The sequence below is a fragment of the Malaclemys terrapin genome, chromosome 1, assembly GCF_027887155.1.
Source record: "Malaclemys terrapin pileata isolate rMalTer1 chromosome 1, rMalTer1.hap1, whole genome shotgun sequence".
Taxonomy (NCBI): domain Eukaryota; kingdom Metazoa; phylum Chordata; order Testudines; family Emydidae; genus Malaclemys; species Malaclemys terrapin.
This window is the reverse complement of record NC_071505.1, coordinates 23,832,221-23,856,597: the sequence shown is the minus strand read 5'-3', so window position 1 is coordinate 23,856,597 and position 24,377 is coordinate 23,832,221. Positions and strand designations below refer to the sequence as shown.

At 41.1% G+C, this 24,377-nt stretch overlaps 1 protein-coding gene across 8 annotated transcripts in view; it reads right to left on the bottom strand.

The window, feature by feature from the left end:
- Positions 1–12,528: 12,528 nt before the first annotated feature.
- The window catches only part of MAGI2 (membrane associated guanylate kinase, WW and PDZ domain containing 2), a 1,104,792-nt gene continuing 1,092,943 nt past the window's right edge, over positions 12,529–24,377 (bottom strand). For 7 of the 8 annotated variants that reach the window (XM_054017487.1, XM_054017504.1, XM_054017538.1 and 4 more), the window contains one exon: positions 12,529–15,398. In XM_054017487.1, coding sequence (XP_053873462.1) covers positions 14,596–15,398 — 803 coding nt within the window. In that variant the 3' untranslated portion in view covers positions 12,529–14,595. The remainder of the gene's footprint in view (positions 15,399–24,377) is intronic. The other variant, XM_054017545.1, reaches the window with a different exon arrangement.

Here is a 24,377-nt window from a genome sequence, read left to right as displayed (position 1 = left end):
TTTATTTCTATTTAAAGAGCTCTTGTAAATAAAAGATTTTTAAAACTTAGTTGCATAAAAACCTTCTGAAGTTGCTTATTAAAAGTTGCTGGCTGAGCCAGCAGGTCTGTATCTCTCTCTGCTGGCAAAAGAGTTCACGCAGAGCTAGTTTGGGACCATATTCTTAGAAGGTCAATAGTGCAGCTTCCTTCAACCTTCTTAACAGGATCTTCAAAGATTCATTTCTTTGTCTTCTCCAAACTTTGTGAGCCTGGACTTTGCCTTCAAGACTCACTTGCAGCTTCAAACCTTCATGTGTAAGTCTTCTGGGACCAGGGCTCCAAAGTCTCAGGCTCAATGGTTCTCTTCCAAAGATAGTGAATTTATACTCTAGAGTAAAACAGTCATTGGAATAGGCTGATATAAATGTGTTCCATACTATTCCTTAACCTATGATCATGAATGGCCCAACTCGTTTGATTTTATTCAACTTTACAAAGTCCCTGACTCCTTCCTGTCCCATTGGCATCTTGGTGTCAGCTATACTGGGGCTTTATAAGCCATCTTGCCTTTTGTTAAACATTGAAATCTTCATCTCTTTGTTAGGCTTTGTAGTTTTTGGAGAGACGGAATTTCAAACTTTTAAAAGAATTGTCCAAACTTTAAGTCCCGGCTCTCTTACCAAGTTGCAGTTCCACTCTGCAGTATTGCCATCTACCAAGGCTCAAAACTAGGAGTCAAGACCCCCAACATCAAGTGATTTAAAAAAAAAAAATGTTGTTTTGGTCTGTGTGTTGATTTTTGAACTCTACCTGCCCCACCCTTAGGTTGAGAGGACATGTTACCAATGCTCCTAAATGTATCAGGGTGATTTTGGTCCTTGCTGAAAGAGTTCTTATCTTCACACCTGCCCAGCCCTCTGCCCAGCAATAATTTCTCCCCTGGCCCCCCCATCAACACCTTCACTCCCCATTAAGTCTGGCCCCCATCAGTTCTGTCCTCAGATGTCAATTAATTCTGGTCCCCCAGTGTCCCCATCAGTGCTGCTTCTCCCCAGCCCCATCTTTGCTCCTCCTGCAGCTTCTGGAATTCGTCACACACACACAGGCTTGGGTGGGTGGGTGCAGGGCGTGCGTGTCTCTCTTATTCATTCTCAGGCCACACCCCATGCTGCAGGGAGGGAGAGGAAAGGGGGAGCAACAGAGGAGCTGTGCTCGCTCCATGGCTCACAAGAGGGAGGGGAGCCATGCCCCTCCTATGAGAATGGCGTCTGTTCCTGAGCAGAGGAGAATAGAGCGCTGCTTGATTTTTTCAGCAGCCCCGATTGGCTGATCTTCTCCAGGAGGTGGGGCAATGGGGAAAACAGCAGATCAGCTGGGGCTTTCCCCCAGGCAAGGCTGAAATTCTCAAGAGGGCGAGAGTTTCTTTGTCACTGGGAGATTGGCCTGAGTTGAACACAAGTGACTCATGAAGAAATCATGAGAGTTGGCAACACTGAAGCCATTAGATCCTTTGATCAAAATTTCTATGATGTTCCAAGATTAAAGGTATTCAGACCTCAAGGTGAGAGCAGACAGAAATTTGCATTTGAAGTGATTTATTAACCTTCTGTAATGTAGGTCAGGCTAGTTTCCGAATACTGTTAGAGTCCTTAAAAGCTGCCTCCCTCAGTATTATGCAGCTATCATCAACTAAACATTAGTGTAATTTGAAGGCTTTGTTCTTCTATGGAAGGAATATTTGATGTGGATACAAATTCTGTGCTTATTACTCAGAATTAAGGTATAAAACCTCACCTTTAAATTGCAATTTTCAAAAAATCCCTACTCTACAAACACACCTGATGCTAAGGCAGCATGTAGACATGTGTGGTTTTTATCAAATTGCACAGTATCCTTTATGATATTGCATATGCCACCCATCCTCAGTAGTAGCAATCGACATAAAACCCAGCCAGTTCTCCTTACCTACAGTGACTATTCATTACGTTACTTGGTAACAGTAACAGTTTGTGAGACAACAGCAGGAAATATTAGTGCTCGAATCAGTCTGAAAATTGCACCCGATTATGCAAGTGGAGCAGGTATTGTACACTCCACCTATGTGTGGTAAATGGGTACTACTCTCTGACTCATAAGCAGTTCAATCTCTTCTGCCCTCTTTTGGTTGAGGAAAATAAATCCTCTTTTAACCCCACTAAGGACACTCAGCATGTCATGAAATATTATCATTATATTGTTCTGAGAATGGATATATTGCAATGTGATAATAGTTGTCACCAATGTTCCTCCTAATTGTTCTTTGTACTGAGCAGGCTACAAATTCCACTGATCATTACTTTTTTGTCCTTGGGCAATCAATCTTACCTGTGTGTGTTGGGTGTGTGTGTGAAGGGATTGTGTGTATGAGGTGTGGTTGTAACCCCCCCCTCCCCCACAAGTTGTGTATGTGTGTGTGGAGGAGTGCGGTTGTGTGGAGGATGAAGGGCATTGGAGGGGGCAGCAAGGGATGTGTGTGTGTGTGTGTGTGTGTGTGTGTGTGTGTGTGTGTGTGTGTGTGCAGAGCGTGTGTATGGAGGTCAGGGGGTGTATGTATGGAGTGACGGGTGTGGAGGGGGTATATATGTGGGGGTGGTAAGGTGCATATAGGGATATATGTTTGTGGGTGGTGAGTAGGGATGTGTGTGTGGAGGGGCTGATGTGGGCTGGGGGTATAGGATGTGTGTATGTGTTGAGTAAGAGATGTGTGTGAGGGTGTTGGTGAGATGTGTGAAGGGTGTGTGTGGGGGGGGTCAGAGGTATGTGGGGGGGGCATGCTGCCCCAAGAGTTGCTCCTCATCAGTATCACACACTAATCCCTGTAGCGCTATCAATGGTGGGTGGGTGTATATAGATCCTCTTCTTCATGTCTTAGGAAGGGCAGCCAAACACCTTCTTACTCCCCCTATGTGTAACTCTGATGTAAGGTGGGGAGTGGAGTATAGGTGCAGTTGCACCTACATCTCCCAGGGAGTAAAGGAGAGCCTCTCAACTGGTGTTCCCCATAATCCCTGGGAAGTGAATGGAAAGGTCACTGCCCCTACTTCCTTGAGAAACTTCGACTTAGTTTTAAAAATAATCTGAATCGTCCTTTTAGAAAAGCTTTTCTAAATGTTTTTTTCCAAGCAATTAAAATAATAAAGCTAATAAAAATGAAATTACACAAATATTTAGAACCTGCAGCATTCATTAAAAAATGAAGGAAATTAACAGCCCAAAAGCTTTGAAGTAATTAAAGTTGGCAAGATACTCCATCTGTTAAAGCCCAAGAGCAAGTGCTTGCGCTCATGGGATCCACACAAAAAATAACATCAGGAAAAAAATCTGTAACAATCCAGGGCCAGAATATTTTTTCTAAGAGAGGCCACACGTGGTCTGGTAGAAATAAACATTTTATAACATACCCATAGTGGCAAACTGCTGAAATGTTGTCAGGAGTCCATTTTAACACACATCACAGTGAAAAGCAGAGGTGCCTGAAGAGGGGAAGAACATAGGTACATATTATGCAAATATAATAATCTCAGCATGTAGAGTATTTTCCAATACAGTATATAAATATGTGGCGCCATCACAAACTACCTGTCAGCATATTAGTACCTATTTGCTGCTTTGGTGCGTTGTGACATATTTGTGCTCCTAAAGTTTAGGACCTTCACATTCTTCTTCGAGTAATGTTCAGATGGATGGCCACTTGTCCATGCTCCTTCGATCGGAATTTTTCAGCAGTAGTGCATGTTCAGTCCACACATATGCCCCTGCTATCTTTGTGCCCCATACTAACAGTATACGGGGCTGCAATGCACGAACCAACCTCAGTTCCATGTCAACTGCCTATGACCTGAGATGGAGCAGTCAGTGGTGCCTGCTTGTTTAGCTAGCTACCGGTTGTTTCTCTGTTTACTTATTCTTTAGTTTACCTCGTCTTAATAGACTAGTTTAACTGTTTTTATTTTTAATAGTTTAGTTTTAGTGTGTGTGTGTGTGTGTGTGTGTGTGTGTGTGTGTGTTATGGGAGGCTTTGCCTCTCCCACCCCCTTTTCCAGGGGACCTCTCTTTCCCCGAAGGAGCTTTTTTCCCTTGTGATATGCTTAAATAGTCAGGATTTATGTGTTGCTTTACTTGCTGGGATTCCACCGCAGTTAGTGACAGCCATTTGCAGTGTATCCACTGTCTGGGAGCTACTCATGTACCATCCAAGTCCAAGATTTGCACAGGATTCAAGAGCTGTTCTAGGAGAGACAGGGAGGTAAAGCTTTGTCTCCTTATGATGGAGCATTCTCTCTGACCTGCATCAGATTCACACCTCGAGACCCCTCCGTGCAGATGTCTTCAAGTGACCACAGCACCTCCTTGACTTCCACAACTCAGTTACCTTCTAGACCATCGTGAGAGAGATCTGTGGGTGATACATCCAATCTTGTGCCAAAAGGATCTCCAAATCTCTTACGAATGAACTTGGTCACAAGAAATGTGCCATACTGGAGCCCTCATGCCCACGAAGGGTACTGCTGAAAGCCAAGTGGTCTCAGTACAAAGGGTATGTCGGTATGTCTGCATCTACACCCATAAGTACAGCCAAACCCTCTAGTACTCATTGCTCAGTAGAAAGAACAGGAGTACTTGTGGCACCTTAGAGACTAACAAATTTATTAGAGCATAAGCTTTTGTGGACTACAGCCCACTTCTTTGGATGCATATAGAGTGGAATAAATATTGAGGAGATATATATACACACACATACAGAAAGCATGAACAGGTGGGAGTTGTCTTACCAACTCTGAGAGGCCAATTAAGTAAGAGAAAAAAAACTTTTGAAGTGATAATCAAGATAGCCCAGTACAGACAGTTTGATAAGAAGTGTGAGAATACTTACAAGGGGAGATGGATTCAATGTTTGTAATGGCTCAGCCATTCCCAGTCCTTATTCAATCCTGAGTTGATAGTGTCTAGTTTGCATATCAATTCCAGCTCAGCAGTCTCTCGTTGGAGTCTGTTTTTGAAGTTTTTCTGTTGTAAGATAGCCACCCACAGGTCTGTCATAGAATGACCAGACAGCATTCCTCAGTACCATCTAAGGATGATCGAGGTGCTAAGGACTCCAGAGATGCTGAAAATGTTACTGACGGTGACCTTCAGAGATATTTATGGTAGCCAGATCTACCAGTCAATCTGTACTGACGCACTCTGCACTGTCCTCAGTACTCCAGGCTCCTACTGCTCAGACTCATCAGGTTTCTGTGCAGATCCACTGAGTACTGCAGGAATACAGATGCTCCAAAGACCTGCTTGTCTACGGTGATGAACCTGAATGTCATTTACTGAATGTGAGAAGATTCCCAGTACCGCATCACTTGCTTGTAGCCAATGGTTTCCCGATACCCATGGGACATATCAGACAATCTTCTACTCGACCTTTGTCTGCCTCTCCTTTAGTCTATAGAAAGACAGCTCTTCGGACTCCAGCATTTCTAGTCAAGGTTGTTTTGATGATCAACCTTGGCCTGATTCTCCTGGAGCTTTCGCTTCAAGGGACATTTTGGGTACGTTTACACAGCTCGCAGGAGCCAGCCTCTCGCCTGGGTTGGGTTAGCAGGGCTCATGCTAGAGCACTAGACAGTGCTTTGAAGTTGCAACTTGGGCTGGAGCTCGGGATGAAGCTGGCAGCTTGGGATGAAGCCCACCCCTCTCTCTAGGGTTTATCTAGAGGTTCAGTGCCTAATCTCTGGTTGTGGAAACAGTGAATGAACACAATAGGCAACACTGTTCAAAAATTACCCCACACGATAAGGACCAGAAGCTTAGACCTCTTCAGTTGCATCTGCCATCCTGCAATTCAGAATTGCCAGTTACCATGCACGTCTTGCTAAGTACAACCACTTCAACTATAACAAATTTAACTCTTTTATTGAACATCAACCCCAGAAGCAGAGAGAACAGACTTAGGCCATCATTGCTGAAGATTAGCTCCTGGCAAGAACAGCACTCCCTCGGCACAACTGGTAGGGCAGCTTGCTCCATTTCTATGTCTTTTGTAATGCACAGAGCCTCTTGGTTGCAGTCCTTGGGAATCCCAAGAGGGGTTCAGCGCATGGTCAAGGACCTTCCATTTGATGGACTCAAGCTGTTTAGTGGGTCCACAGATGAGTCCTTGCACTCTCTTAAAGATTTGAGAACAACCTTTCACTCGGAATTTATACATCTGCAAACGAGGAGATTTAGTACATCACAGATGACACAAAGACCCCCCTCCCATCTCAATTCCCTACTTACCACAGATCATTGGAACATCATAAAAAGAAAATTAGGGTGCAAAAGTGGAAAATTTCAGCTGCTCCACCCGTGTCAATGCAATTGTCCTCATCAGCCCAGTGTTCATTTTGATATCTTGGCTGGAGATCATTAACATGCCCACCTTTTGGATTTCAACCTGCATTATCCTGCCCACACCTTCCCATCTTTTGGAGATCATCTCTCCCCTTTTCATACTCATGGGAGCAGATTACTTCCGACAAGGGGTTCTGGAGGTTATAACATTGTGCTACTTCATCCATTTCCATTCCATGCACTTATCCCACATTCCTGCCCTATCCCTCTTCAGGGACACACCTCACAAACCTGTACTGAGGCAAGAAGCTCTGTCCCATCTCTGAATAGAAGCTATGGAACCAGGTCCCCCCAGTATAGAGGGAAAGGGTTTTATTCTTTTGGTTCCCAAAAAGGAGGGTGGATGGAGACCCAGCCCTAGATCTCAGAATGCTGAAGACATTTGTCAGAAATTCAGGATGATAACATTTGAAGCTATTATACCATGTCTAGATCTGGGGGATTGATTTGTAACCCTTGATGTATTTTTATATTGCAACACTTCTCACAAGACATTTCTTGATGATTCGTCATTGGTCAAGTGCACTTTCAATACGAGTGCTTCTCTTCAGCATTTTACTGCCTCCATGGTGTTTACAAAGGTTCTGGCAGTAGTCGCTGCCCCGCCTCCATAATTGGCTACCGAAGGGATGTTTTTACATTGAGGTCCAAGTTGCCATCAAGAGAGCTACAAACCTATTCAGCTTTCTAGGACTTCAGCTCAACACCAAGAATTCCTCTCTCTCTTATCTGCTCAGCAAATAGAGTTATTAGGGGCCATCCTGGATGCTACAAGAGCTAGAGCTTACCTAGCAGAAGCCCATTTTTTTACTCTGACAAATTCAATTATTCAAGTTCAAATGAGCGCTCCAACCACTGCCAGTTTTTTTTATTGTTTTTTTTAAAGATTAAAATATCCCTCTGACCACATCCTTGGTTCTTACCTAAAGTCACCTCAGATTTTCATATTTCAGACTAGTCATCTTCCTGTTTTTCACTGTAAATCTCATTGGTCTAAGGAGGATGCCATCCTTCACACCTTGGACATTAGGAGAGCCTTCGCCTTCTATTTGGACAGACCTAGACCCTTGCAGACTTCTCCTCAATGAGTTGTTTCCATTGTGGACAGAGTTAAATTCACACCTGTGCCCATCCAGAAACTTTCCAAATGGGTTTGCAGTTGTACCCTCTCCTGCTATGAAGCTGGTGATGTCCCATGACATGCAAAAGTTAATAGATCATTCCACCAGCTCTCAGTCCACCTCTGTTGCCCTACTGGTGGGCACCTATATCAGAAATCTGCAAAGCCCCCACATTGGCTTCCAGCCACACATTCTCAAGACACTATGCTTTGGTGCATATATTCCGAGTGAATGCTGCATTGGGTCTGCTGTTGTGCAGTCAGTTTCAGATCCTACTCTGAAGCCCTCTCCTCCGGTGAGGAATACTGATTGGGAGTCCCCTGGAGAACCCATAAGGATATTACTTGAAGAAGGAGAGGTTATTTTCCTTGTACAGTAACTGGAGTTCTTTGAGATGTTTGTTCTTATGGGATCTCCAGCAGCACCTCCCATTTCCCCCCGCTGCTTCACAGGCTTATCTGTGTGGTATAGCAGGAATCAAGGGTGCTTTGTCTGTTGAAGCCCTATATACTCTCAGTATGGGCACGAGGATAGCTAGGGCGAATGTGTGGACCAAACGGGCACTGCTGCTGAAAATCTCTGATTGGAGGCACAAGGGACATGCACACCTGAAGTGGCGCACCCAGAGGAGTTGAGCATCTCAAAGAATTCCAATTACTGTACAAGGTAAGTAACCTCTCTTACCCCCTCCCCCCAATTCAAAACATTGCACATTCAGATCTGACTGACCTTTCAGAAAACTGGAGCAGGCTCTATGATGCTGGTGAATTGTGGTTATGGTTACCTAGAAAGAAGTGATAATAAACTATCAGGAGTTATGGACATTGTAAAAGCCTGACCCTGCAAGCCTTCCATGCATAGAACTCCCAAAGGAATCAATGGGACTTCTGTGTTTGGAGTGCTTGTGGGATCAGGCCACAGGAAAAATCCTTGACCTGTGCTACTGTTTGACATCAGTCCAGAATCTGGAGTGCAATCCAATCCTTGGGAATGGCAATTAATTGTCCAAATGGCTCACTGTATTTATTCATTGTACAGAGTAGAGGTCAATGGGGCAGAGAAGATAGGTGGTGACAGAAGCAGACGAGGCAGTCCTAAATAAAGAATGGCAACATCTTAGTGGGAGCTATGGCATGAGCTCAGGATTGACAATCACGAACTTATGAGTTCTGATCCTGACACTGCCACAGACGCCCTCTGGCCCTTTGCAACTTTAACCTCTCAGCCTCAGTTCCCCCATCTGTAAAATGGGGATCATAATGCCTTCTTAGCTCAGCAGAGTCTTGTTGGAGTTAATTGCATTGAAGATTAAAACTTCTATGAGCACAATGTGGTGTTACTGGTAATATGAAGAGCTATTCTATTGGTTGCTACTTCCAACTGAAATGTAACGTGGAAAGGGCTAGCTGTAAAGACAAAGGCGCTCTGACTTGGTCTCAACCTTCCTACAGCGTATAGTACGTTATGCTTATTAAAACAAATGTAGATGCAATATTTAATGATACGACTCAGGGGACTGGATCAAATTCCAATCTCCTGCACAGGTGTAAATCCAGAATAACTACTAACTTCCAAAAAGTCCTTGATAATAGTGCATTTACTTGGGCAAACTAGCACTACTTGTGTGGTGGTGAGAGCTCTGTGTAAGTACTATAGTCCTACCTATGGTATGTATAGCAGAGAACAACGGACAAAAAAAGCATGGCTGCCTAATATGTAACTACAGGAGCGTCACCTTCTCAGCTGGTGCATGACAATGGAAGAGTTAGTAGGCCTCACAAAACGGACAAAGTCAGAACACTTCTAAGTAAAACATGAATAAATGAGCCAGACACAAGAGTGTTGACAATGGTCAGCGGTATCCAAAAAACCCTGGACTCTATAGCTGTGTTAATGATTAAGGTAACTGAGCATTTAATCTCAGCCCTGTGAATACAAAGTGGTTCCATTATTGAGATGTCAAATAATGCTGTGAGGATCTGGGGCAGCTTCCGATGCAAAGCTCTTAACTTTCAGAGTGGAATGGAGATGATGAAACCAGAATGACTGGGTTTCGGTTGGAGCTGAAAGAGAGGAACTCAGGGCAATGGTGTAAATGGCACATTCAGTTGGTTTAGCGGTAAATGGGAGAAGAGAAATGGGGCCATGGTTAGACCTATGTATTATGAGCTGGGTAGTTGGTGTTAGGCCAGTTCCCTTTGGACAAATATTTACATTGCCCAATCATTTCTACAGTCAGCACTAAAGGGCCCCCTTGTTGACTGTCCCCGCAATGAGGCCATCGACTAAATAGATACAGGGACTGAGCTAGACTCGCACCTGTACAGGTGGCCCCTCCTGTTCAGGTTGAAACATGGAGTGGACATTGTGGGGAAACCTGCAGTGCCTCTGCCCATAGCTATCAGCCCTGTAGGTAACAGAGACTGTCAGTCTCCATGGCTATCAGTCGAGCACCATTCACAAGTACTAAAAGAAAAGGCATCAGTTGAAAAGACTGTGCAGCTCGAGGGATTTTTTTCTGGGTTTGAATGTAAGTGACTCTGGTTAACACTAACACTTTGTTTCCTTATTTGTCCGTGTGACACCCAACCTGTAAGGCCCCATGCAGGGCATGTCCAGCAAGAGCCCAGGCTCTAACCTCCATTTTCCCTGTCAGATCTGTATTGGTGTGGAACCCGACAGAGAAATGATGCATGACTGGTGAGCAAAAGCAGCTGGGGCTTGTTACCTTACCAAGCCCAGCTGATCTATATAAAAGGTCTGCCTTTCCGCAGCTCATTACATCAGACCTTGACCACCACAAACACTGAGTACTATATAAACAATAGTTAAACCTGCCCCTAGGTCAGTTCAGGCAGTTCTCCTTAATAACATAGTTAGCATTTTATTAAGACTTTCTCCATCCATCCAAGTAGCCATTGATCAAGTGAAGAGATAAACAGAATATGTCACATGCCGCTCAACTCCTCAAAGCAATGCTACAGCTCTAGGAAGAAAGTGCTAATTTTGCCAAAATCCTCCCCCCCAAATCTGTATTTTTCCCAATCACATGCATGCTATACGGCTATAACAATAGGCTCTGCTGTTAAGGAGCTGTTTCTCAGTGTACAGCCAATTATGTTACATGCTGCAAGTGGAAAATCTGTGTAACTATTCAATCTCCCATGTTACTAGACTGGTATCAAATGATGTATAAGCAAAAACAACACTAAGGGCAATATGCTTCTGAGTGATGATTGCCCGCAGTGAGGCCATCAACCAAATAGATACAGGGACTGAGCTAGACTCGCACCTGTACAGGGGGCCCCTCCTGTTCAGGTTGAAACATGGAGTAGACATTGTGGGGAAACCTGCAACACTAAGGGCAATATGCTTCTGAGTGAACATGATGGTTCAGGTGGTATTATAAGAGGAGTCCAAAAAACAGGGTGAATTTTAATTTCTCTGGAAGTAAAACAATCCCCTGGGAAATGCATTGCTTGCTGTGTATCATTACTAATAGGAAATGCAATGAGTATGTAAAAGTGAGGGAAACACTCAGTGCTGTAAATTTAGAATCTGTTCCAAACTGCTTTGAAGTCAATGGAAGGATTCTCATTGACTTCAGTGGGATTTGAATCAGACCCTTATTCACCAATCTAGACATGGGAATGATAGACAGTTCCACTTATGACCAGAGGTCTAAAGCCATGGTGTATTTGTTGTTAGGTATTGTAATAGTAAAAAACAACAAAGTTATTAGTGCAACTGGTGGGAAATATTCATGTGGAAAATTTTCCTGCTGACAAATAAAGTTTAATTGAAAAGATTTTTTTCCAGGCAAACTGTAATTTAAATGAAAAATTTTGATTTTTCCTTCAGGAAATTTCAAAACAAAAGCTTCATTTAATTTTGAATTGCCATTTGAAACAAGCCATATTTTTGTTTTGCTTCAACTTAAAATGCTGATTTTTTTTAATTCACCCGCCCCCCCAAATGAAACAAATCAGGTTTTCATTTTTGGTTTCTGGATTCCCCCCTCCTTTATTAGACCTCTCGCCTCTATTTTTTACACACACACACACACAAAATTGTTCTCATTTTTTTTGTTTTCCAGTTAGATGAAGTTGGGAAACAGTTGCTAACCAGTGAGTTCCTCTGTCTTTTACCAATGGAAAAAAGGGGTCCAAAGGCAAAAAGGAAAGAGCGGAGTTCCAGCCCTGCCAAAAATCCAAATATTGAAAACGGAAAACTGAAATTTTCCAGATTCCAAACATCTAAATGAAAGAACATTTTAAGAAAAAATGGAACAAAAATGTTCATTTTGTTTCAAAATCTCATATCTGTAGGAATCAATTTTAGTTATTAGTGTCCATGGTTCTAAGGTGTCATGAGTTAGCAAATTACATAATAATCCTTGCTGAATCTTGTGCCCACCGAATTTAACAGGAGTTTTTCCATTAAGCTCAATGGGAGCAGGAGAAGGCCCCTATAACATACATTAGTGTCCTAAATCCATTCAATACAACAAAATTACTCTCTGACGTTTCCTGATATATTCTGATAGACGGTTTCTATCAGGTAACTTGGTACTTAAATCATGCCCCACAATCCACGCAGCAAACCTTTATAGTGCTCAAACTGCCAAATTCCAATTGTCCACATTAGATAAGCGAAAATGTTGGCTTCCAGTGCTGTGGGGCTGACCCATCTCTATTTTTTATATTTCATGATGGGGGGGGGAGGGGAGGGAGAGTTCAGGTTTTTTGGGGAGTGGGGGGTTTGCCCAAAAGTGAGTTTTTGCTGTTTCTAAATACAGACATACAAAATAAATTTTCTTTATGATATCTGTACTGGCTGCCTGCATTTTAATTCAGAAATTGTATTTTTCCTCTGAATAAAAAATCAACATGGCAAGATGTTTTGCATAATGAAATTGTGTGTTATTTCCAGTCCAGTGCATGCAAACATTTATTTCTTGGTAGCCCACTTAAAAAAAACTCTCAAAATTAATACACAGTATGTACAGTTGAAAAAAAGATTTTTGGATATATATATTTTATTTGACAGTGGTTTAGATTATCATACAGTAAACAAGTTTTCTGTAAAAGTTAATTTATCCATAGTGGTGCGTTTCATAAAAATAGTTGCTCACTTACAGCCTTTCTGTGACTATTAATACATGGAATTATATTTATAGAGATAGAGCTGTACAGGGTAAATTCACAGCTAACACTACACAGAAATATTATTTGGAATGGGGTTTAGATGATGTGCTGTCTTCACAGGTTATTGATTACAGCCGCATAAAGCAATTACCGCACAAGGAGTAGCTGTGAACTGTGCAAATTAGAGTTTATGCAAGCATAATCTCAATTGTTTTTCAGGTTTTATGATTTGTTTCTTTACACATCGAAAATAAGATACTGGGACGTGCATCTACACTACTGAAGCATTGTCCAAAATCCAATTCAATAAATTAATGGCAAATTATATTGGATTTCTAGTTCAGGGGATAAAGTTTTTTTTTTTTTTAATTAAATAAAAGTTGTCAACAGCTACATGGATTTGTGCTTTTTTAAATATGATAAATGGAGTTTTTCTTAAAAAAAGGTTTTAAAAGCTGCAAAATCCTTTGTTTGAGACTTTTTAAATAGTTTGACAGGAAGAAACATGCCTGCACATTCTAAGGGGAGGATGAGTCTAGTGCAGTGTATGAGACATATAGTTATGTGCTGACCTGTTTGGATAATGATGATCTCAATGTGACTCTTGAGCAGAGCACATGAAGATCAGTGTTTGCTAGCGTACTGATGTCTATCTATTTCTAAAAATAGCATCAACATTTTTTTAAACAACCAGTGTAGTAGTATCCAGAGCTTTTTGGCAAAACAAGAAACCTACTGGGGACAAAATGGTGACTCATGGAATTTGGAATCCTTCCCCAGGAAGGTGGACTTGAGACTTGAAATTCGAGACAGAGAAACAAGTAAGATGGAAATAAAAGCCAGAGAAAATTCCTCTGATAAAAATATAATAAACTAAGAACTTTTATCTTGGAAACAAGTCTCATCTGTGTTCGTGTGTGCATTAAAAGGGTCTGATCTGCCAAAACTTAAAGATGCCTTAACTAAAGTCTGTACAGATGTATGAAATATAGCACTGTTAATAAGCAAAGTTATTGTTTTCTGTGGGAGAGAGAGGCCTTTTTTTAAGGAAACTGCAGCTTTTTTTCTTTTAAGAATCATCCTGGGTCTTGTAACCGTAAGTCTCAGTTTTGAGCTTGCCCAATTGAGGTTTCTGTGCTACTTGTAATATTAGGGGAACCTGTGGTAAATCGCTTTTGAGGATAATTTGCAACTACAACTGCACCCTAACTCCTTTCCAATGTACAGAAATATGGTTTGTTCACAAAATGGCAGTAGAAATGCTATCACACCAACTAATCCACTAGATTCCCCAACTCATCCAACTCAACACATGAAGTGAACTATGCTGCCTGGGCATCATGTGGACTATTCCAAATTGTTAACAATGGAGACATGTCATGGGCGTATAGTTTCAAAGAAACCCTTCAACCCTTGTCTAGATATGTTGAGAACAATGTATTTACAACATCTTCGTTCAGTTAAAATATCCTTTCTCAGTTTCAGCTTGCTTCGTGCAGTTTTATTTAAGGCGATGTTCCAGTTTGTGATTGCTCTAACTTGTTCCAGTTCCTTGATATAAAGTTTGAACTAAATCCAAGTCCTTCATGCAGTGGAATAAAAATACTAAAGCTACACTGCACTGTCCTTCTCTGACGTATTGTCCTTCGTATTGTTTTGGTTTCTTCCATAGCTGCCAAAGTCCCTAAAATGGAACTGGGGACTTTAGGGTCAGTTTTAAATCTCCATGTTGACTATATGCTGCTTGAACTTATTAGACATTGTGCACATTGTCATGGAATTACACATTAATGTTTCCATTCCTCAGTGTTTTGTGTATATGTGTGAGAGTTAAAATAAATTAAAATAAATCAATGTGAGACAGAAGCTAAGAAGTATGTTTTGCATCAGTGTGAAACAGTTAGAGGGCAACAGTTCACTTATTTATCTGCTCATGGCAGACGTGCCAGACTTTAGTACACTAGGTAGCTTATCCGAGCCAGGAATTTTCCATGGACCTGGTGAGACAGTTGCCTTCCGAACTGTATTGTTGATGCTGCGCGTGTTAATGGAATGGAGATGTCCCTTCCTGGGGAACTCACTGGGTTTCCCATCAGGGTCCCTCTTGTTCTGGTCCATATCACTTCCATGTGAGCTGCAGCTATTGCTACTGTACGTCTTTGTAGCACCAACTAAATCAAGCTTGACATGTTCAGAAGCTGCAGCTGATTTCTTCTCTGTGGTATTTCCAGATCTGTAATCTTCTTTCATACTGAGAGATCCATCTTTCTTGCTTTCCGGCTTCTTGGATCTCCCAAGATGTTCGTCACTGATTCCGGCACATACATGCTCTCTTGCTCCAGCCTCGATCGTAACACTCTGTCCCACTGCCTTATTTTCAGAGGTGGGCCTGCCACCACCAGTGGTCTTTTTTTTGCCTTCTGAGTATCCTTTCCTAGAAGCCTCTTCATGCTTTGTCCTGTCTACCTTTTTAGGACTTGCTGACCTTTCTCTTTGCTCTCCTAACCTTTTCTTTTTGTGGCCATTTGACGAAAGCTCCTTTGGTTTTCTTACATCATGTTCCCTCTTGATATCCCATCTTGGTTCTGGGTTTATCTGGTGAGAAGGGTCAGAGAGTGGGGCTAGATGTGATGAAGATAATGGTGAGATTATGTCATCGAGGGAAATAGCTATTTCCGGCAGACCTGGGGAGGTGGCAGAGAGAGAACTCCAGGAGTTTGGTTCGTCTGGTATAACAACAAAGAGAAGGGAGTTAAGAAATTATTCACATAATTTGGACCATATATTTCAAACATCAGTTACAATATCCAAAACCCATACTGGACCTAAATCCGGCAGCCCTTAGTGGGCAAAACTCCCATTGAAATCAATGGATGTGGGCAGTAGAAATGACATCAAGAGATTTGCCTGAGTAAGAACTGTGGGATTTGGTACTGAAAATATCAAGTGCGTTGATATAGGTTTAACTTTTCTTTGCGTATATTAAAAGTATAATAATAATAACATATACTGGTGAAATCAAAATACATTTTTGAGCCATTATAGTGGATTGCTTAGTGAGCCATATAATTTTGCTCTCCAAGTACAAACAAAGAGGCCTTTCTGCTATCTACTATACGTATCCCTACAAGCATACAACAATCAGCAGAAATTTGTAGGCCAGACCACGTCATCGATCAAATCCAATTTTTTCTAAACAACTATACTATTGCAATGTCTAGGGCCCTATTATTCTGAAAGCGTATCTACAGTGTTCTGCCTTATGCAAAGACATACAGGTTCTGGAAAGTCTTGGCTATCACCCTTGACTTTGTCTCAGTTACTCTGCCTCAATAGAATTTGGATAGATTGTGTAGATCCCATTTTCTTAAGATAGATGGTACTTAGGATATGCAGAGCCACAAAGAAACCCAGAGGCATCATGTTCTTTTCCATTTCATAAATGCATGTTTATTACGGAGAAAATGTTATCTCCTGACTGAGGGTTAAGTCTGGGCTTCAGAAGGGCAGCACTTACATATCTGAACTATTCCTAAAAATCTACATTTCTTTTTCCTAAGTAACGTTGTGGCCAGTTTCAAATCATCATGAGGATGCACATTAGTGTAAAAAGTGAAATGTGCTTTATGCGTCAGTCTGGGATGTAACGACTTACTCTGTGGAGACCATACGCTTAACAGAAGCAGCCTGCTTAATTATTTATTTTTTTTGCAGATAAAAATAGAAGAGACAATATTGAGGTGGGTGATGTAGTGAGAGTGAGTAGCATGGCCAGCTGAGGAGATATTCATTTTCCCATCTGGTGCCAGTCATGTGCTTTTGCACCATGAGCATATCAGAGGAAAAATAGCATTTGAGAGGCAAACACACTTTGGGCTGGGATTCTAACTGGGTCCAGGGTCTCCACTGAATTTTAAAATCCCTCACCCTAATAAAAAAGGAGGCTCAACTTTTCAGGCCTCTCAGCTCTCATGAATTTGCCTATGAAAATGCCTAGTGCTGCACAGTGACAGTGGCCTCTTCCAGACATCTATGGGCTAATTTGTTGCTTAATACTGCTCTATAACTCCCAATAGAGTTAATGGGAGCCATGTTTGTGAACACGGAGCAGTGCATCACCGCTTGACTCTTTAAAAATAGCTGCAGCCTATTCGATCCTGTTATACTTAAATCACTAGCTACATTTCACTTAAGTCCAAGTAATTTTTTGAAATATTTTAGTGCAAAAACTATAGCTTAAAATGGTAACCCTCTGATTGTTTCCCTCCTGCTTACACCATAGATCTACCTGAACCTATTTTTTCTCCCAAGGAATTAGTGGGGGGAAAACTTTTCAAGTAAAGATCCTATGTGCCAAGTTCACATCAAAATTAGAAAGCTCTGGAAAAAAGTCAAATTTTGCCCTTTTTTAATATCCATGCGCCACCACTGAAGTCAGCTGTGGGGGCAGAATGTAAAAAGGAAACAGAGAAACAACTATAATTGTGCTCTTGCCAATTGTAACGCATATCCACACCACCCCCAAATTAAAGGCATTGTTGAACTTCACTGACAGAGCGGTCTGGGCTATTTTGAAATCTCTAATCTCACGTGACAGTAAACGACGTCCTTGGGGGTGATCAGTTCCAGAGCAGTAAAAATAGGAAGGGCCAGCAGCAATACGATTGAGTGATCTACCTGCCACAGTACAAGACTGTGTCAGCCCCTGCAAATCACCTGTCCCTATTGAGGACTGAGCCAGTTTGCTACCTGTCAAAAACAGGGTGGATGGGCTAATCACTTACTCCCCATGATACAGCGCAGTGGCCGCAGGCCTATCACCTGTTCCAAAACACCCAGAGGGAAAGGGACCAAGGGGTGTGTGGGCCTGCTGGGTAGCCCTCTGAAAATAGAGGGGACCCGGTAGTCAGGGGACAGAGGGTAATTGTTCTCTGAGCTGTCCCCCGAGAAGATTTGCAACCAGCTAGGAATCCTGCAGAGAGAGCCCCAAAACACACTCTGCTGCTCCCAGTCATTCCCCAAGATCCCTTACCCAAACATGTCAGACCCGTGTAAAGGGTTGAATGTAGTTCAGTTTGAGTTTTGGGTGAAGCATTGGTGTCTGGTATATGCATGGATTTCTTATTACTCTTATTACTCTTATTACATCCATGCTCAGTAGTTATCCAAATCAGACTCTGGCCAGGGATGTCATCAGTCACTCTCCTAACGCTTGCTAAAAATGCCGTAGAATCTTTAATGACCCCAAATGGGCAGGACCTCAATTTTCTCTCTTTCTAAAGGCTGCAGTTGCAACAGAACATTGCTCCCAGCACCATGCTTGGCAATGTATCAAATACTGACGTAGCCAAGGGCTGCCTCCTGAAACACCAACAATACTTCCTGTAGCGCTAGAAAGTCTCCACTCCAGTCCCTGGCTTTGTTCAGCTGCTGAGAGCTGCTGGTGGGCAGTAGGGCAGGCACGGAGCACTACATTACATGCCCATGTAACTTTTGCTTGCAAGACTCATGTTAAGACTGAAACCTTGATATTTCTCTCTTTAGCTCACATGGGATTTTTGCAGACAGGTAAAGATTTTGTACAGTCAATAACCAAAATGGAAGCTCACACTGAAGTGACTCTCCTGTTTACTTTCTTTATCCGTGATTGCATCATGGAAGACTAATGGAAATTTTATGCCTAGAGTGACAGATTTTATAACATGCCAATTTTTTCAATAGTTTGGATCCTCCACTGCTAAAAGTGAATACAGGTGAATTATATGAACAATTACATTAGTTGCCAAGTTAGCATGTATAATGTCACTGGTATTTCCCATTTCCTGGGCCTAGAAGTACTACTTGCAGGGAGACCTTAATGGACATTTTGCCTGTGTAAGAACTGCATGATTGGGCCCTTTGCTTGAAATTTATTTATATTGTTTTTTTCACAATGGAATGTGTGCATCAGTTTTTTAAGACCACTATTATAAGTAAGGGGAATTTGAAATGCCCTAAGAAAATAATTTCCAGTATGACTATATCACAAAAGATCCCTATACATAGTAAATCCCCCAGTTTATATTTTGGGGAAATGTATTATGTTTGAGGAAGAACGTGAGAACAATAACTTTCTGTATCTCTAAACATCGTCATTTTGAGACGGAATCTGTTCACCCCCCCCTTCTTTTTCTTTTTAAATGAGAAGAAATTATGCAGAAAAAAGCACCCTTCAGTCTCGGTAAATGCTGGCAGCAAGCCATTGTTGCAACATGGAATTGACTAACAAAGAGAATACTGATGCAGTGGTATTTAAATATAGTTTTCCCCTAGTGTTAGAATGTTATGGGAAAATATCAAAATTCTAGGGTAGATCAAAGGGCAGTAATGTAAAGTAATTTGCCGCTCAAAAGAAAAACCCTTTAAGAGCTGTGTGCAAACATAATGGTTTGTTTGAGTTTGTTCAACCATCACTAAGATGATTGCTTTTCCATAACAAACATAAATATGAAAAAATGCAAAATTTTATGCTTTAGCGCTACCAAATTAATTATTTTACTCTCTCTCTTTCTCCTCTCCATCCCATCCCCTTTCTGAGGTCATAGTTAGAGTCTAGAGGAATTTGGTAATGTGTCTGAAACATCAGGTCTTTGCTTTAACATCAAGACATTTTACAGATACAAACAAAGTCTGTGGTGGTAGTTATAAATATAACCTATTATTTAGCAACTTTCATTCCAAAGGATCTGAAAGCATATTACAAACATTTAAAACTATATACAAAGATATACTTTCATTCCCTTCCACACTCCTCTGAAATGCAGCCACATCTGTGGTAGAAAATGGCGGCTGTTTAACAATCTATGAAATACTACTGCACAAGTTTATGAAAAGAACAAAAGAATAGCATGTTCAGTTGAAACTGCAAGGGGGGGAAGGGGATTTAGGCAGGATTATAACTACCCATATTACATAGTAAGGCTGTCGCTCTTACAATGGCCAAAAAAAGAAAAGGAAAGAAAAGAAAGTGCCATGAGATTTTTAATGTGACAAAAAGGAGGAAATGAGTTAAGCGGGAGCTTTCCAAAGGTACAAAGAACAGTCAGTTTCCAATGCCCATTGAACGTTAATGGTACCTCTCTCATCTGTGTTTTGGAAAATCTCCTTTGAACTAATACTGTAAATAGAGTAGATGAACTGGGAATGTCATGAGTTACTGCACTTGCATCCCAGTTGGTATGTTAGCAGGTACTTTTTGGTGGAGTCCCGGTCTTCACCACCTCCACCATGTGAGCAGAGATCCTGTCATGTGCAGGAACTGAGCATGTCTAGCTAGAAACATTCACTTATGTAACAAATTGCAGTCACATGAACCTAGTAGAGTGGTGACTGAGTCCCACATCCTCAAAGGTATTCAGGTGCCTAACTCCCATTGAAATCAAAGGAGAGTTTACATCTATGGGGGAAGAAATACTAGACAGTCGTTTTGGGGAATAGTGACTTGAGAGAAGTAGGAGGAAGGAAACTTTCTGGCTATAGATGTTATGATGATATTTTGGCAGTGGAGCCAAACATATGAAGTTTGGATGGTTTGTGTGTTCCTCTCCTAATTAAGGTCTAATCCCACACCTGGTGCCCATTTTTTTTCTGACCACTCTGTAACCATGACAACAATTACAGGTCGGGACTGCAATTTTCCAGCTAAACAAAAAGATGGTACCTTCTACAGAACAGTGCCCTTGCATAATTTGCTGGGGGCACTGGCTTAGTACTAAATCAGAGAGAAGAGTGCCATCCACTGATTAACCAATATCACTTTCCTAACACCTCAAGTTTTCATTAGACGTTGCCCATTCAAATCCTGATTAGCTCTAACCTTGCTCAGTTTATAATCTCTGCCAAGCTTGCAGCCCAGGATAGTAAGGCTGCAGACATACACCCACTGGGTCTCAACTGTTTTAAATAATGAGTCAATGGTTTACCAATAACCTGGGATTTTTAATCAGTTGAATTTAACTTTAAAGTGCTAGTGTTAAGTCCTTTTAATGTTCAACAATAGCACTAATAATAATAATAAAAACCTGCCTAATGAAATATAAAAAATAATTATTTGCATTTTATTACAGAAGTAAAATAAAATCGCAGTGCCTCTAATATTCAAATTACATGAATAATTAACAGTATTTGTAAGCTTTGGGTATTTTCAGAAATAGGAACTAAATAGTTCCCAAAATGTCTTTGCATCTGTTTTTCATCTCTGTGACAAAGTGCTAGTGAATCAAAGAACTGGTCGATAAAATCAAAATGTGGTACGTTATATTTTACTCTTTTACATCTGAAATTACATATTGCCAGAAGGTGACAAACTTAATTCTTACAGATGCAGCTAATAAAGAAAATAGGGAAGTCAGTGGAATTACATCTGGCATGAATCTGGCCCTTTATTGTTATATCTTGGAATGCCTGTTATGTTCTTGATTGCTTTGATCTCCTGCAGCTTGTGTTTCATGTTCTTTAGGGTAGATCTTTCAACTCACTTTAATGATCTGTCTTGGAATTTTCACAGCTACTGAAATCACAACTTTTTTTAGTTACTGAAGTAAATGACTCAAAGGTTCCGCACTTTGAGTTTTGGATGGTTTGGGAAGCCTTAGAATCATAGAATACTAGGGTTGGAAGACCTCAGGAGGTCATCTAGTCCAATCCCCTGCTCAGAGCAGGACCAACACCAACTAAATCATCCCAGCCAAGGCTTTGTCAAGCCGGGCCTTAAAAATCTCTAAGGATGGAGATTCCACCACCTCCATAGGTAGCCCATTCCAGTGCTTCACCACCCTCCTAGTGAAATGGTGTTTCCTAATATCCAACGTAGACCTCTCCCACTGCAACTTGAGACCATTGCTCCTTGTTCTGTCATCTGCCACCACTGAGAACTGGAAGCAACAAGCTTTCAAGCTTCAAAGAGCTCTTTCTTCTGGTCTGGAGGCGGTAACCAGAGTGTCTAAGCAAAATACAAGATATGACAGATTGTTACACATAAGGAGTTCACACATGCTGCAGGAGACCACTTAAAATGAAGTGGCCGATTAAGGCAGCAGGGTGTGTTACAAATTGTTGTAACGAGCCATAAAACAAGTGTTGCTGTTAAGTCCAGGGTTTTTGGTGTCCACAGAGTTATGAGTTAGGCGTGCTAACGTTGTGAAAAGTGTTCCCCCACACTGATAGGGTGTTTTGTTTTTTAGTATTTTTTCTTCATTTATCTGCAGGTTTTACATCTGTTGTGCGGGCAACAGCTAGTGACACTTTACTTTGGTATATCTGGTCTGTGGGGACTTTGTTCTTTATATATATATACTACTCTACTCACACACTATCATCTCACCCAGTTTATAGTACCCACGCAACCTCAACTTTACCCTCTTGCTTTAGTCTGTATATGGAAATATGATACTGAATTCATGCTTTGCCATTGGTAGTAAAGATTATGAGAGGAATGTAGTCCTAAGCTACATTCAGTTTTGTCAGAGTACAATAGGTTTTATGTTATGACGTGCTGTTGGCTAGAAGAACGTTTTTATGAGCAGAAATAAAATAATTGATCTGTTTGGTGTTATGAAATGTGTGGCAAATGTCCTGGTGCAAGCTTGTCTAATTTTATACAGACCTTATAAGTGATAATTATAATAACTATCCTGTGTTGTCTTTTTGTATTGATTAGTGGTGCCTTGTTTTAGTATTCTAGTATATTGTAAATAGGTATAAGATTTTTATATTCTCCTAGTAATTTTGACTTGTGCATATATTATTGCATATTTGCAGGGGCAAGGCTAAACCTAGATGGAAAGTGTAAGTCAAGTAGGATGATGGCAAGAGAGGAAGGATTATATGACAATGAGGACGTGGCTAGATCTCTTTATTTTTCATTTACAGACTTGGTAGTGTTTGGAATTTTTGTTGCCTGTAATTTTTTGGTGGGTGAAATACATTCAATCTTAATTCTTTTGAACAAAGTGATTTCAGGGGAATTCTCTTTGTTTTAATACGTGACAAAGGTTCAAATTGGGTTTGGCGGATAATTTCTGCATGAGGCTCCTTAAAGCAGGGCTCCCTCCTGCAGGTATCAGCAAGTCCGTAAGAGGCATGTGAGTGTGGAATTATACCTGGGTGGGAAAAGGGGCTTGATAAAGGAGACAGCTGCATTGAAAGCTTGGAGCACTTAGTTTGTAGAAAATCCCCAGAGTCTCCCTCTATGCCTCATTTAGGTGCATCCCGGTTCCCTTCATGCCCTATTGCCATCGCTCCTTTCAGACTCTTTATTATTATTGAATGGCCAGATGTTGCTTCCTTTTGGATTCACTTCATGCCACTTTTAATTTTGTCCTGTATTTAGATACAAATGGTATGTGTCCTAAAATAGATCAGACAGGAAGTCTCCCACACATCCTTGCTGAGGACCCTCTTGTGTGCCCATAGGCAAACTTCCCATTGATTTCCTTATTCTTATATACTGCCTGAGAGTTTTGGAGAGTTAGGAATCTAACTTGAAAATCACTGATGTGTATTTTAAACCTAGAGATTGCTAGAAAGAGACCAGCTTTGAAAGGAATAAGGAGAAGAATTCTTTTCAAGTCCAGAAGAGGATATTGTCTGGTTTCTGGACTCCAAAGGACTTTACAATGAAAGAGAGAGGGGACCACACTCCTAGCCCCTGGTCTGGTAAAGGCAATGAGTTAACCGTGGCTAGCTATGAGCTAGTCAAGTGATAATACTTTATTCACTTTAATAAGGAAAGCATTTTATTCAGTGTGGCCAGACCATGGATGAAGAGCTATTGGAAGCCAGAGCAGATCTCACCCAGAGCTGAGGCATAGCAAGGAGAGCTATATTACAAATGCCTGTATAATTTAAAAAGATAATGACTTTTAAATTAGTTTTTATTAATAGGATTAAGCCACACTGTTCATACATATGTTAATAAAATGCGTGGCATTAATGAAAAAAACATTCTATGTAGAGTGAATAATTTAAGAGGTCGATACTACACCATTAATTATATTTAAATATTAAAATTATTAATTATTGCAGCTAAAATAGGCATTAGGAAGTCTCACATTTTGACTGGTCGATAAATAGCTGTCATTCTTAGAGCTATGCGGTTAATATTGGGGACATAGTTTGCTGAATAAAAGTAGCCTCAACTTACAGTGTTTGGACAGTGTATGAGTTGCTGAATAAATGAGCTGATCCTGCCAGGTGCTGAGTGCCTTCTGTGAGGTGCTGATCACACTTAACTTCCATTTAAGGACTCAGTTCAGCAAAGCAAGGTGTTTAAGCCCATCCCTACTGAACAAAGCACTTAAGTCTGTGCCTAAATGCTTTGCTGAATAGGGTAGACTGCTGAACCGGGGTCTAAGAGAACACCTTTCAAGAACTAGGATACTGGGAATTGAAGATTCACAGCAGCACCTGTGATCAGGTTAGTTATTATGGCTATCGGCTAATCAGGGTGTCAGATTTTCTAATTCTTCTTTATAATGTCAGACAGAGTCTCCTGCAAAAAAAGACCAGTATAATGAGAGATATGTCAGTAAATGGGTGATCTTAACATTTTCATATTCAGTACATGGTTTATCTGTACAACTGAAATATTAATTGAAAGCCCAGACATGTAGAAAGCTGGGTAGTATACACTTGCAAAACTGTTCCAGTATATAAAATGTTCTGTA